At 36.9% G+C, this 16,361-nt stretch overlaps 1 protein-coding gene across 1 annotated transcript in view; it reads right to left on the bottom strand.

Annotated features, from left to right (window-relative positions):
- LOC125650731 (gephyrin-like) overlaps positions 1 to 16,361 on the bottom strand; it is a 71,446-nt gene that overhangs the window by 25,317 nt on the left and 29,768 nt on the right. The window contains exons 7-9 of the mRNA XM_056166375.1: positions 4,798 to 5,006; positions 2,109 to 2,239; positions 1,000 to 1,092 (exon numbers count right to left, since the gene is read on the bottom strand). Coding sequence (XP_056022350.1) covers positions 1,000 to 1,092; positions 2,109 to 2,239; positions 4,798 to 5,006 — 433 coding nt within the window. The remainder of the gene's footprint in view (positions 1 to 999; positions 1,093 to 2,108; positions 2,240 to 4,797; positions 5,007 to 16,361) is intronic.

The following is a 16,361-nucleotide window of genomic DNA, read 5'->3' on the forward strand; positions in this document are numbered from 1 at the left end:
AGCAATCATAATGCATTTATCAAATTCCATATATATATATATATATATTATATATATATTATACTAGTGTTATATATATATATATATATCCAAATTCAGTTACATGTATATATTACAGTGTACGGCAATGAATACAAAAAGTTTTAAAAATTTACAACACTAGTAAACACGTTTTACTAGTGTTGTCAATATATATATATAATTAAATATAATTATATATATATATATATATATATATACAAAGCACTAAAATGACCATCGACACGAACAACCAGATTGTCAAATTTTCGGGACGACCCGTCCCTTCTTCAGGACAAACGAAAAGAATTACATAATGTGGCCAATATCAACAGAGAATAATAACAAAAACTACATATAAATACATCTAGCACTACAACTACACTAATCTACAAACGGATTTACAACGCAGACTACATGACCTTTGAGCGTACATAGTGTATGAAAAGGGTGCTATATAAATATGTATTATTATATTATTTTGGATCAGCTCTTTGGACGAATAAGGCATATCCTAATTCGCTCCACTTTTAACATTGATTGGCAAGCCTAAAGATTTTAGTGCTTTGTATAATGTTTTGTATTTGACCTTGTATCCATGTTGTGGATCCGACACTTTGAGGTATCGGGTGTTGTTGGAACTTTAGTGCTTATATATATATATATATATATATATATATATATATATATCAGTTACATGTATGTTTATTCAAGAATTACATTTCATTTGCAGGGTGTATCTAGATGACCGCTTAGCGTGTGACAGCCAGGCGAGAATTACATAATTTCATCATAGTGGTCGAAAGCAAGTTTTATATCTTGCCTACTAGCAGAGGGTAAAGCGGTCTAGCGCGCTACACGCTGCAAATGACTATGGTTCTGGAGGATGAGAGTACAACTTCGGGTTTGCTCTACATAACCTGAGATATAATACATGCACTGTGGATTGTAATCACGTGTTACTATGCAGTAGCAATTTACCCAAAACAGCGTAGCCATCTTTAATGGAGGCCGGGAATGGAGGCAGTGGGTCCACAGCGAAAACGTCCTCCGCCAGAAATCTCCCCGAACACTCTACAAGAAAGGGTAGGGAGGAATATAATTTATAACAAGCAATTTCCCCGAACACTCAATAGAAAGGGATAGGGAAGAATATAATTTATAACAAGGAATATCTACAATCATTGTGTAACAAAGGATTGGGATAGGAGAGAGAGAGAGAGAGAGAGAGAGAGAGAGAGAGAGAGAGAGAGAGTTTCCTGTTTCAGAAAAAAATCTTTGTTACATTTTTTGTTCATTCTGTTGGCTGTCTGTAATAATTTGGGAAATGAAATACAGATGTAACTAAAAGAAACACGAATCGAATGACTTCAAAGTGCTTTATTTTTGGAGATGCAGTAAATATGTCGGATAGGATCTTAATAACATTTTGTTTGTATAAATCATATTAAAGACCCCTCTATTAATAACGCCCGCTCTCTGTGCGGCCTGCACCAATGTAAAGTTCCTAGCACTCGCTTACAATCTGATACGAGAATTATTTTAAAACAACGTAAGACATGCTAATTCTTCTCTAACGCTGTACCAAGCTTCCTCAGATAGTCAGGATGAAATACTCAATTCTAGGTACAGCGAATACAAGGAAAATTATATAACTGTGGAACAGACAATATTCATGTAGAAGTCGATTTCTTTCTCTATCATTCTCTCTCTCCCCCTCTCTTTCTAATAGCGGAAGACAGATCTAATACAGATACCTGGACATATAAAGTCAACGAATGAGTGTAAAATTAAAGAATATTAAGTTCATATTGAAGGATCAATAAGAAATATTTTCCAATATAATGTATCCAATTCCAAACTAATACAGATGCATTTACCATTCATAAGATCGATCTCTCTCTCTCTCTCTCTCTCTCTCTCTCTCTCTCTCTGTGTGTGTGTGTGTGTGTGTGTGTGTGTGTGTGTGTGTGTGTGTGTGTGTATAAAAACAGACATTTGATCAGCCACAGACCCAAATGAAATATGAGCTCATTTCAGTTTGGCTTGCCATTAATCCTTTTCTTTCTGGATATCGGTAAAATCTTTACCTTTGAGTTCCACTTTTTCTTGAAGTAGAGTTTGCGAATGCTGCAATACAATGTTAAGCGCCTCATCTACGGAGATCATAGGGTATGTGGATTTCCGGGGCCTGTAGGCAACACGGCTAACATCTTTACCGCCTGGAATTTAAAACAAAATTATAATTGAATTATCATTATGTGAGTAAATGCTTCCCTTTAATTAGTGAATTGTAGTTTTGTCTTTCTAATTCTGGTTATAATAAATCCTATACTTTATAGAATTTTCAATCTAAACCACGTGTAGATTTTACATGTAGTAGTCTTCTTCTGGGGAGAGGGGGCTTTAGAAGACTTTCCCGTGAAGTCCTACAGCTCTTCAGCGCGAATAATACCGTGTTAGTATTTAGATCGGCGGCGGTCCTTTTTCCGGGTTGTGAAGGTTTTACAGTCTCGCTGAAACATTATACAAATTATACATGTTGTCGATAGTTATGGTACATATACGGAATCCGTGTTCTGTCTGCGAAATTAACATAAAGAATCCACAGCTGCAAAGACTTCTCACAACTTTTTGTCTTTAATTTTCAACGTAAGAATTTGAACGCTTAGCATGATTTTACGTTGGACTTTGAAAAGCACAATAAGAATAAGATAAAAATAATTAATTTGACATAGCGTGGTCAGTTTTGAAAACCAGCACTTTCACAAATTCCTAATAATACACCATCTATTTTCTCAAATTACTCTAGCATTTGTTAAACAAAACACTTCTCAACGGAAAATGAATTTTTTATTACATCTATTGTGTTGTAACACACGGATGTGCAGACAGATTGAATCAAGCGCTAACGCAAATCTGTCTGCAAACCCGTTAGTAATGTTTAAGCACAATATCTACATCCAATGTGTGTATTCTACTTATTCCATTACTTGTCATTTGCAGCTCTGAAGACACATTTTGTTTCCATCTACTTAGATCCGTGTTTAATTTAGTGCCGTCTATTCGCTGTGAATATTCACAGTCCAATAACTCCGCCACCTATTTCGTGGCATTGTTGAAAAATATGTTTTCTGGTACATGTATATATCTTTTTTTTTATTTTATACGATGGTTTATCGCACGAGTTTATTGTGTGTCCTTGGATTATTTCTCTCTACTATCGTCCAAATATGGAAATCATTACCGAATATGGAGTCAAGGTCACGTGACTTTCCGTTGTTACGTTCAAATAACTTACAGGTCAATATTATATTTTATTATATACTTTCAATTTCATCTCTTCTTTTTTCTTTAAAAGTTTGCGGGCATATATCACACGATATATGCCCGGAAACATTCCGGCCCGCAAACATTACGTCACAATCAAATTTCTACGCCGTTAATTTTCAAATGTTTCGTGTTTTTCATCTTTTACTCAGTTAAACCGATAAAGTTATTGTTAAAAATAAAATTATTGTTAGTTTCTAAATGAAATTGAAAGTATATAATAAAAAGGTTATAGACTTTGTATGGGAAATATGACGACCTCGTTTTTTGTCGCGAACGGACCTCGCAAGCTCGGTCCGTGTACGCGCCAAAAAACTCGGTCGTCATATTTTCCCATACAAAGTCTATAACCTATAAATACGCACTTAAAAGTATTTATATTAAAAATATACATGTATATATAATAATAAAAAGTCTCTCTGGTTTGTTAAAGGGCAGATAAAGGCCAAAAACATTGCCGGAAAAATAAACAACGCGGCATTATTTCTGCAAAGTTTGCGGCCTTCATATCGGTTTAACAAAGAAAAAATAAGCATTTTATTTATATCTAAATAAATGTTAAATACTGATTCGCTTTCTATCATCGGACACTTGGCTTGGGAAGATGTCTGTATATTTACAATATAATATACAAATTGTATCATTTATTGTACATATACCGTACCATTTAATGCATATATTTACAATCCATTAACCGTTCCATTTAAAGCTTATATTTACAATAGATTAACCGTTCCATTTAATGCTTATATATTTACAAAATAACGTAGCTGATGCTTAAAAGGCGTCCTTGTAAAGTTAAATTTTCTACAACATTTTGTGGATAAGTCAACACCTCGCTACAAACATTGACTATTGGTAATATGGTAAATGAATAGTGACGTCACCGTGGTTTGCGCCTCGCCCACGTGATAATGAAATTGGTGTTATTGACTTATCAGGCCTGTATCATCTTTTATTCAAAGTGAGGTATCTAACTTTCATCTCATTCACTACTACTGTCATAATAAGTGGGGAGGGGGATATGATGACCAACAAATATTATATTTGCAATTACAAAACAAAAGTCTAAAAAGTGGGGAGGGGGCAAAATTAAAATATATCATCACACACACGCTCACGCGCAGATCTAGAGAGGAACTGATAAACCTAAGAAGGACTGCAAGATCGTAGGGGCTAGGTATGGTGGCTGATTTGTGCCATTTTACAATTTGTCGTCTTTTCGTTAATTTGAGGCGAAAAGTAGCAATATTATGATTTAGTCGTCTTTTCATTATTTGGAGACGAAAAGTCGCTATATATCAGTTTGGTGTCTTTTCGCTTCGAAATAACAAAAAAGATCTTGAACGCAGCCAAGAACAGACTTCGGTTCAAAATTTGAAGCTTGCCTACGGTCAGCTATACAATGTAAGTGCTATCAAAATAACTATAATTCTTTTTTAATGCTTTCCATGATGATGGTGGCCACGATGTTTGTCGGCATGGTGATGATGGCCGTGTTTGTGGTGGTCATGATGATTCTGGTTGCCATGGTGAACACTGTGCTGGTTTCCATGATGATGGTGATCGTGATCCCCATCTTCTCTGCTTTCTGGAAAGTCATGGTGGTGACCCACATGTCGCCCATGGTCTTTTCGGGCCGCGTGCCCAGACTTGAACTAAAACGAGATGAGCTAAATTGAAACACACATGTACAGTACATAACTCTCTTGGCGAGGGATCCATTGTAAGTATAGGGATTAGAGAGATGAATAATCACTTTTGTACGTCCACGCAGTTCAATGAAACTGCTCATTCAATTTATTCTTATGACGTTATCATGGTTTGGCCAGGCGTAATTGAAATAGCTAGGATAGGGCTCACAAATGAAAAGACGTCATCATGTACTTGTGAAGTCTGAAGTGCGATAATAAGGCTTTATCAATGAAAATATCTCGAAGAATTATCCAAACCCTCATACAGTAGAACCCCCGTACAGTAAAAGCCCCATACAGTAGAACCCCCGTACAGTAGAACCCCCATACAGTAGAACCCCCGTACAGTAGAACCCCCATACAGTAGAACCCCCGTATAGTAGAACCCCCTACAGTAGAACACCATTACAGTAGAACCCCCATACAGTAGAACCCCCGTTAGTAAATCACCCTGTGGATGAAATGATTGCATTGTACAAGGCGTGTTGGATTCAATGTCATCAGCATTAATATTATACACACCATGTCGAATAGGTCATACCATGTCAAAAGATTTTGGACGTAACAAATGAAGAAGGGTTTTGCCGGGTTTAAGTGGGATTTTCTATCATTTGATTACACAAAAATATGTAAATAGGTCAATACATTAAATGCACCAATACAAAGACGTTCTTTAAGCATAAATCGTGGTTGAAATTCTAACCATTCGAAATAACAATTTGAAAACCGAACATCATATACAGCTTTACGGACGCCATTGGTGTCCTGGTAGAAATACTTGGCGGACCAGTTACTCTATAAATGTTGTTTACTTTACGGACGCCATTGGTGTCCTGGTAGAAATACTTCGCTGACCAGTTACTCTATAAATGTTGTTTACTTTACGGACGCCATTGGTGTCCTGGTAGAGATACTTGGCGGACCAGTTACTCTATAAATGTTGTTTACTTTACGGACGCCATTGGTGTCCTGGTAGAGATACTTGGCGGACCAGTTACTCTATAAATGTTGTTTGTCTTGCATTCTGTTGAGAATTATTTTTCACACAAACTGAGAATTCACCTGCTGCAGGTGACTAACTTCATTAAGCAGTTTTAATATGGTGGTTAATAGATACTATCCACTAATTAATTATAAATGGCGAGCGTAGGATGAATTATTTTTTTCCACGTGGCACCAACGAACTTACTTATGATGCTGATAAAAAATTACGTCAAAACGAGTTGGTGAGTCATTCATCACCTAATACAAATAAGGACTGTCTGCAACAAGTCGTCTCACGCATTCTACATTGTTCTTTTTTCTAATCAAATGTCAACCACTGCAATGCGATGTGTTTGGACTGGTACCCATTGTTATTTTAAGGTCATAAGCGACGTTTCTCAATAATATATAATTGTTAGTGACAAACATGTATATTGCATCTGGTAAAATTCACTTGCATCCTATTTTGTTTCTACAAACACATGGGGTATATTACCAGGTCTGTCGAAAATGTAAAGCCATCTTTTATTACAGAATATATATATATATATATATATATATATATATATATATATATATGGACATTACTAAGATATTGTAGCAAAGAAGGGGATATCAATCGGAGACCAAACCTAGGATCCTTGTATTAATATTTAAGCGATCTAACCACCGAGCTAACCAGGCCAATATACGAAGTATGGTAATATTACAATAAAATAAAATTTAAACCATAAAAGAACTCTTCATACCAAAGAGATTGAAAAAGAGTTTTAGAAAAATGCTAGAAACACGACGTATGACCTTACACAAACTTCAACCAATATAATTCAATTATTTTGACTGGTCGCAACAGTTTGATGGGTAGGACGCCCGCTCTACCAGAGGGAGGCCCAGGTTCAATTCTCAATCCCAGCCCCGCATCAAACTTGAGACGTTTATCATAGGTAGTTACGCGTGACTGTGTCTTCGCCAAGAGTCCACTACTAGTAGTGAAAGTCACAAGTCTCTCCAGCACTAGTAGTGAAAGTCACAGGTCTCTCCAGCATTAGTAGTGAAAGTTACAGGTCTCTACAACATTAGTAGTGAAAGTCATAGATCTCTCCAGCACTAGTAGTGAAAGTCACAGGTATCTCCAGCACTAGTAGTGAAAGTCGTAGATCTCTCCAGCACTAGTAGTGAAAGTCATAGATATCTCCAGCACTAGCAGTGAAAGTCACAAGTCTCTCCAGCACTAGTAGTGAAAGTCACAAGTCTCTCCAGCACTAGTAGTGAAAGTCACAAGTCTCTCCAGCACTAGTAGTGAAAGTCATAGGTCTCTCCAACACTAGTAGTGAAAGTCACAGGTCTCGCAACAATAGTAGTGAAAGACAAAAGTCTCTCCAGCACTAGTAGTGAAAGTCACGAGTCTCTCCAGCACTAGTAGTGAAAGTCACAGATCTCTCCAGTACTAGTAGTGAAAGTCACAGGTCTCTCCAGCACTAGTAGTGAAAGTCATAGATCTCTCCAGCACTAGTAGTGAAAGTTACAGGTCTCTCCACCATTAGTAGTGAAAGTCATAGATCTCTCCAGCACTAGTAGTGAAAGTCACAAGTCTCTCCAGCACTAGTAGTGAAAGTCACAAGTCTCTCCAGCATTAATAGTGAAAGTCACAGGTCTCTCCAGCACTAGTAGTGAAAATCACAAGTCTCTCCAACACTAATAGTGAAAGTCACTGCTCTCCAGCACTAGTAGTGAAAGTCACAAGTCTCTCCAGCACTAGTAGTGAAAGTCACTGGTCTCTCCAGCACTAGTAGTGAAAGTCATAGATCTCTCCAGCACTAGTAGTGAAAGTCACAGGTCTCTCCAGCACTAGTAGTGAAAGTCACAGGTCTCTCCAGCACTAGTAGTGAAAGTCATAGATCTCTCCAGCACTAGTAGTGAAAGTCACAGGTCTCTCCAGCACTAGTAGTGAAAGTCACAGGTCTCTCCAGCACTAGTAGTGAAAGTCACAGGTCTCTCCAGTCCTAGTAGTGAAAGTCATAGATCTCTCCAGCACTAGTAGTGAAAGTTACTAATATCTCCAGCACTAATAGTGAAAGTCACAAGTCTCTCCAGCACTAGTAGTGAAAGTCACAAATCTCTCCAGCATTAGTAGTGAAAGTCACAAGTCTCTCAACACTAGTAGTGAAAGTTACTAATATCTCCAGCACTAATAGTGAAAGTCACAGGTCTCTCCAATACTAGTAGTGAAAGGCACGGGTCTCTCCAACACTAGTAGTGAAAGTCGTAGATCTCTCCAGCACTAGTAGTGAAAGTCATGAATCTCCCCAGCACTAGTAGTGAAAGTCACAGGTATCTCCAGCAGTAGTAGTGAAAGTCACAAGTCTCTCCAGCACTAGTAGTGAAAGTCACAGGTCTCTCCAGCACTAGTAGTGAAAGTCACAGGTCTCTCCAGCACTAGTAGTGAAAGTCACAGGTCTCTCCAGCACTAGTAGTGAAAGTCACAGGTCTCTCCAGCACTAGTAGTGAAAGTTATAGGTTTCTTCAGCACTAGTAGTGAAAGTCACAAGTCTCTCCAGCACTAGTAGTGAAAGTCACAGGTCTCTCCAGCACTAGTAGTGAAAGTCACAGGTCTCTCCAGTACTAGTAGTGAAAGTCAAGGATCTAGAAACAAGTTCTACAACCTAGACTAATGCTTCCCGTCAGTTCAGACATTTGCGTGGAGAGGTCATTGGTGTGGGAGGAAATGGGAGAACCCGGGGAAAACCACGAACTCCGATCGCAACGGTGGGAAGCTCTATATTGTGACAAAGAGACGGACAGACAAAACCATGCTGACATTGATTTTAATGAACCTCATGCAAGGAACACATGCTAAATATAAAAAAAATCTTACAGTTTCAGGGTTATAGGGTGATAAACAGACGTAAAACGCAATCTTAAAGTGCTTCATCACTTTAGATAAATGGCAGAAACCTCACTACTAGTGCTGGAGAGACCTGTGACTTTCACTACTAGTGCTGGAGAGATCTACGACTTTCACTACTAGTGCTGGAGAGACCTGTGACTTTCACTACTAGTGTTGGAGAGATCTACGACTTTCACTACTAGTGCTGGAGAGACCTGTGACTTTCACTACTAGTGCTGGAGAGATCTACGACTTTCACTACTAGTGCTGGAGAGATCCTTGACTTTCACTAAATGCAAATTCAATATGTAATTTTAGTGATAAAGTTCCTTGATGAATTGTAAAATTCTAATGTTAACTGCACGGTTGGAATATGTAACTTCAGAAAGGTGGTTGACAATTCCTGATCATTTAATTATTCATCCTCCAAGTTTTCATATTGCAGATAAACATAACGAACTGAATAAAGCGAAGGTGGTGTGAACCTGCAATCAATGGACGCTCTGCAAATGGCGAACAAAACAAAACTAGAACTGTCCTAATGGGACTAATACCCCCCCCCCCCCCCCCCCCCCGCGCGCGGGGCATATAAGATGATGGGAAATATTTAATGCAAGCACATTGGATATTTTCACATTATCTACAGGGCAATCAATGTGAATGCAGAAGTGTATATTCTACAGTACAGCAGTATGTGAAATATTAAAAATATGCTTAATATAAACAATGAATACTATTTGGCACATTTTAGGCTGTATGATTGCAAATTTCTGGTCAACTCTTCTAGTCTTTAGTTTATATTCACTTTGTTAAAGATCATTATGTTATGCCAACTTTACTTAGTCATTGATTTTGTCAGTAAATAAATGACATTAGCTCAAGTATTGGTATTATTGTAATATTTTCCACTGGTATAACAACTCTAAGTAGCTGCAATAAAGGCAGTTTACTATGAATCCCATTGCCAGGGGTAGTTGAGATTATAAATACTATCTGACAAATAAGTATTCAACACACATGAGCCACTTTATGTTTTACCGAGAAGTCACAAGATTGCAGATACAGGATGTGGATGAGAAAATATAATACATTTGTACGTTCTAAACTGACCTGCAATGATTTGAAATCTAATACAAATGAATCCATGGAATTGCTATGGAAATCAGGAAATGGTCTGTGTAGTACTTTGGGATATATTATATATATAAGATGAGAATAAAGTTTGAATCAAATCTGTTCAACGGTATTAGAATTAAACTCTGGACAAAGTGCGCAACCCCCAAAATGAAAAGAAAATGTGCGTAACTTCTATAACTGTTAAAATATTTCAATAAAAATAAGAGATGCACAACTACATAATATATAGAAGATGTGCATAAAGTTTGAATGAAATATGTCCAGCAGTATTAGAAATAAACTTCGGACAAATTGCGTCTACGGACAAACGTACGGACAAAGTTATTCCAGTATACCCCCCAAACTTTGTTTGCGGGGGGTATAAAAATCACAAACTACTGATAAGCACGGATATACAGTGACGCAATCAAACCCATTTATGTCTCAGTTCGGTAGAATTTAAACGAGGCTGGTCTAACATGTACATGTATAAATCCATGTAAAATCAAAAGTTCGCAAATTAAAGGCCTACGGACTCCCTCATTTGTCGCGGGTCTGTTCCACCGGCTGTATTACCTCGGTATTAAGGATGAAGAACACACACAAGAAAAATATGATATGGATGGAAAGTGGAGGATACGTCCAATAATATTTTAAGGTTGAAAAGTTTCAAACTTTATTTAGTTAAAACATGTAGTTTTAGTAGAAAGTAATGTAAAAAAAAAATTAAATACCCCTGCTAGACTCAAACGCATGAACTAAAAGTCAACAGTCGAAAAGTAAACCTACGGAATTATCAAGCTAGATTCCTGATATTTACATTTTCAGTTTCAAAATGATGTCAGCCATTATGACGATGTAGTATTCCTCCTTAAGTACCATTTGAGTTGTACAGGTAACAAGGATTGATTGATTGTATATTGTTTAACGTCCCTCTCGAGAATATTTCACTCATATGGACACGTCTCTATTGCCGGTGAAGGGCTGTGAAATTTGGGTCTATGCTCGGCGCTTATGGCCATTGAGCAGGGAGGGGCCTTCATCGTGTCACACCTGCTGTGACACAGGGCCTCGGGTTTATACGGTTTCATCCGAAGGACCACCCCACTTAGTCGAACGATATCTACTGTGAATATTTTTGTGCAAGAAAATTTATTGAAATAGGGGCAGAGTATCTATTTTGTACTTTTATACAAGATTGCTATCTAATTTTGAAAAGTATTAATTACAAGGATGATATATCCATTACTATTTAGGTTTTAGCAATGACACTTGATATAAAGAGTTTCAAACACAAACTTTAACATGATACATCAGATCAAGGGCCTTCATCACAAAAAGATTACCCCTGTAGTTTTTTAAGTCAACGATCGATCTTACATCTCTAATATCGCAATGAAATTTGAAATAACAGTCTTCGTTAATTTTTCCCTATTCTATAAAAAGATCGAGTGAATATAATTTTCATTTTCACCGGGGACAAAAAATCACTGAATTTGCACCATGTTTATTTATTTATTTATTTTTTGGGAAAAGTCAAACGTATAAACAGGCCATAAACTATACCCTTATGCATAAAATATGCAAAATAACTGATTAGTAGATTGCCTGATTTGATTAAGTATTACAATGAAATTGACATAGGAAGGGCAGCAGGCTTAACGCACGCACGTCTGCACGCGGAAAACACAACCAATACACGGGTTATCGAGTATCGGCAGCACAAAGAAGGAAAACGAGATCAAGGTTTACAAATCTATAGACCAGATTCTGAAGCCCACAGCTTACACAACTTTCCCACGATATACATGTATAAGACATTGCCATTGACCAGATTCTGAAGCCCACAGCTTACACAACTTTCCCACGATATACATGTATAAGACATTGCCATTGACCAGATTCTGATGCCCACAGCTTACACAACTTTCCCACGATATACATGTATAAGACATTGCCATTGACCAGATTCTGAAGGCTACAACTTCAGGGGCTAAGCCCGTTTTGGGCCCGAACTCTGTGATACCATATACAACTGTATATAGATTTATGGTATCACAGAGTTCGGGCCCAACACGGCTACAACGGCTTGACACAACTTTCCAAAGATGTGCATTACATACACGGTCCGCAGATCCTCTGACCGGATGTTATGACATATCACTCACCTCCGACACTGATTTTCCCATGAACAGTTACGCCCCTTTATCGTGGCCCCATCTAAGCCAGAGGTCACGATATAAACAAACTTGAATCTATACTACATGAGAATGCTGCATATCAATTTTAAAATTGTACCATTTTGGTTCTTGAGAAGATTATCAAGGAGCTTTTCTATATATTCCAATGTAAAGCTTCAAACCCTTGTTGTGACCTCGCCATTAGACCAGTTGTCAAGGTCCTAAAGAAACTTATACGCATGTCTCTACATCAATTCAAGTCACTGAACTCTTATGGTACTTGAGAAGATTTTAAACCAATTTTGATATTCCAGTGTAAAGCTTGATTCTTATTGCGGCCCCCACCCTGGACCCAAGGGCCAGGACATATTTGAATCTATATGAATTACACCATTCTGGTTTTAGACTTAAGAAATAAACTTCATTTTTGAAAATACATGCGTAAGCACATCATGAAAAGTATATCAACGTGAAGCGATGCAGTCATACCCTAATTTATTTATTTTTTTTCATTTCTGTCGGAATTCCCGGTCGTTAAAATAGTCATTCGCGCACTGTTTCCAACATTCAGTAGGAAATGGCTAGGCAAAACCATTCTGTAAAACATGAACTCCTCGCAGTCTTGTAATGGTCCTTAGCACCATGGTGCAGGTACGAACTATTTGAGAATGTTGCATATACATTTGTGGTCAATTGTATTATATAATCCTTATGTAGAATATCAGAAATTTAGAGATCTTACGGGAAATGGTTACAGAAATTCGATAGGCATTAATTCCTGTTTCAGCTTCTTTTTTTTTTTTTTTTTTTTTTTCTTTTTTTTTAGATTTTCCATCAATCAAAACTGCCATTTATAAAACATAAAGCCCATGGGCCACATCGTTCACCTGAGCAGCAGCTCCTAGCAATAAACAAGCTTGAGCAAAACTATCATTATACAAGCAGCGTGGTTCAGAAACTTTTCAAAGGTAATGACTAAGAATTCAATAAACATCAAAATTAATCACTAAACCTTTTTTTACAAACTTGAACTATCTCCACTTTGTCAGGAAGCTTTCATGTAAATTTCAGTTTTTATGGCTCAGTGGTTCTTGAGAAGAGGATTTTTAAATTATCCAACCCTATTTTTGTTATTGTCTCCCATTGAAAGGGGCGTGGCCATTCGTTTGAACAAACTTGAATCTCCTTCACCCAGGCTTGCTTTGTGCCAAGTTTGGTTGAAATTGGCCAAGTGGTTCTGAAGAAGTCGAAAATGTGAAAAAATTTAGACAGACGGGTGATCAGAAAAGCTCATTTGAGCTTTCAGCTCAGGTGAGCTAAAAACAAAATTAATTTAAGGGGCAGATATGAAATTTTCAGTATATAGAGTCACCTTATTACTTCTATAAGACTGTCATTCAGAAATACGCGGGAGTGTTTTGTTCTTGTGTTGAATTGTAATTCTACTGTGAATATAATATTAACGTTTTCCCCACTAAACCATCAAGTTGGCGCCCATTTTCCAGCTAAAATGAAAACAGCAAGTTTGCAGACTGTCATTCAGAAATACGCGGGAGTGTTTTGTTCTTGTGTTGAATTGTAATTCTACTGTGAATATAATGTTAACGTTTTCCCCACTAAACCATCAAGTTGGCGCCCATTTTCCAGCTAAAATGAAAACAGCAAGTTTGCAATTTTGAAATTCAATATAATACCTTCATCCTGGGAATAGCTTTCATCTTTTACTGTCTGGTACGCGACAATGGTTTGCGCACTATTAAGACCGTCAACCATAAATCATTTCTAATTACTATCATTTTACAAATGAAATACTTTCTCAAATATTTAAATGGATCGACATTTATTCGGATTTATAAATTGTATGAGAGCTGTACATAACTTCGAGGAAATGATCAATGGTCATGAAAATGGGAAATTGCGTAACACTGACACTTTTAACAATACTACTACTTGTCACATTTCCTTCAACTCGTTGTCGCCCTCTAGCGATGCAATATTAATTAAGGGTGCTTAAATAATGAACTTTAACATCAGACGCGTAGCGAATTAAGTAAAAACCTCTCGCCTCCGCGTCACTCAATCTCCGGTTCATTTCCGGAAGCTCGTCGTTCCAAGAATTTAAAAAAAAAAAAAGTTGTCTAGTGCGCTCATAGTTCTGTTCTGAAAAAGAGACTGATTTTGTGTTTGAATTATGGCGATTCATCACGATACGGTAAATTAATTATTGAACCAATCAAATTTTTACTCGCTGAAAATACGGAAGTATAGATCTTAAAACGTATTTGAGAGTTTTAAAGTATTCAATGCATAAAGATCATATCTAATCAATGAATGGTATCGAAGAGTTTATCAAACACAACTAATCCACCCGAGAAGTTTACTAAATTTTGAATTTCACTTTGAATTTTACATTGAAGAGCATGTTTTATCAAAATATTTTTAAAAGAAATAGTGCTCTCATACAAATATAGATCAATTGGAAAAAAAGGTTAAATAAACTTTTACAAAAATATAAAATTAATCATTTAGCGCGGATATCTTTCTCTTATTTTTATCAAGATATCGGATAACTCTTCCAAAATGTTCAAGTACAAAAATATATGCTCTGAATCATTTACCAGTCACGTGAACTCTATTTCTCTTTCATCATTTATTAAACACCACATGTACATTTATCTTTTTAAACCGTTCAAAATCTCCTTTCGCTATACATTGAATACCTTAAATCATTCAAAATCTCCTTTCGCTATACATTGAATACCTTAAATCATTCAAAATCTCCTTTCGCTATACATTGAATACCTTAAATCATTCAAAATCTCCTTTCGCTATACATTGAATACCTTAAATCATTAAAAATCTCCTTTCGTTATCATATGGTTATACATTAAATACCCTAAGGGATAATTTCCCTGTTCTCTGCAATAGAATATTTTATTGGGTACCTGTAGAGTTCGAAATCGAAACGAAATCTACCGAAACGAAACCAAACTTACCGAAACGAAACAGATTGTATAACCAAACTCTTTCAATTATGGTAATTAAACATGGTATCTCAGGCCCCTGTGAAAGTTACCACTTAAAATAAATTCGCCTCCCCTTTGATGAAGGTTTTCGGGTTGACTGTTACAAAGTTTAAATGTTGGAAGTGGAAGGGAGGGGGGCGCGCAAAGTACGATAATACGCAACTAAGAGATATATATGACCTTTTATTTCCTTTCGTTTTCCCTTCACGTTATTGATTGTCTTGGTTTAAGAGGAGTATGTTCTTTTATCATACTCTTTCCAGTAAAGGGGGGGGGGTTGTCAGTTTCCAGTCTCGTGTGAACTTTTTATGTTCTGAACAAAGATGTGATCAACACCGTGTCCTTCATTTTTAAAACCAGTATACATATAAACAGTGGGCGCGTACGTGTAATTCACTTGTTAACTAAGTACGGTAATGAACAACGCTAGAGCTGCGCACCGCAAGAAAGATAACTCCGAGGGTAAAACATGGGATTACGCTTGTTGATTTGTCTGGAGCTTTACTCCCTTCCTCAATCGGACGATGTTCCGATAGCTCCCTTCCTGAACCTTTCTCTCGCGTAGTGACGTATCACTTTAAGATTTATCTAGACGTCTACAATGATAAGGTACATGTACATCTACCTCTGTTTGTAAGGTCATATCCGAAAGATACATGACGTTTTGAGAGTCATATTCAAGACATTCAAAAGACTCGTGACGTTATCATTAAAGGGAAAGTCAACCCAAAAGATTTTTACATGATAAATGATAGGATTAATTATATGATAAAGATTTGTCATACTATCCCGTTGATATACGGCCTAGATAAGCTTCAGTACTAATTTGAAAACGTTAAAAACTGAAATTCCCGCGATCTATAGAGGCTGCCATGATGTGCAACTCTTTTGTATTCAAGACCACAAAAATCAATAATTTTGACGTCACACCGTCTGTTCCGGTTTTGATGACATTCTAAGATCATCAAATATGTGCATGTGGTAGATCTTTCGAATAATATGCTGATGCCTTCCTGTCAAGCAGTTAATTACACTAATGCGAAGGAGAGATGTGAAAAAAGTTTTCTTTCGAATTTCCCGACCCAACCAAGTCATTTGAAAAGAAAAGACTACGTAAACTGTGGAT

Source organism: Ostrea edulis, chromosome 5 (assembly GCF_947568905.1).
Source record: "Ostrea edulis chromosome 5, xbOstEdul1.1, whole genome shotgun sequence".
NCBI classification, from domain to species: Eukaryota; Metazoa; Mollusca; class Bivalvia; order Ostreida; family Ostreidae; genus Ostrea; species Ostrea edulis.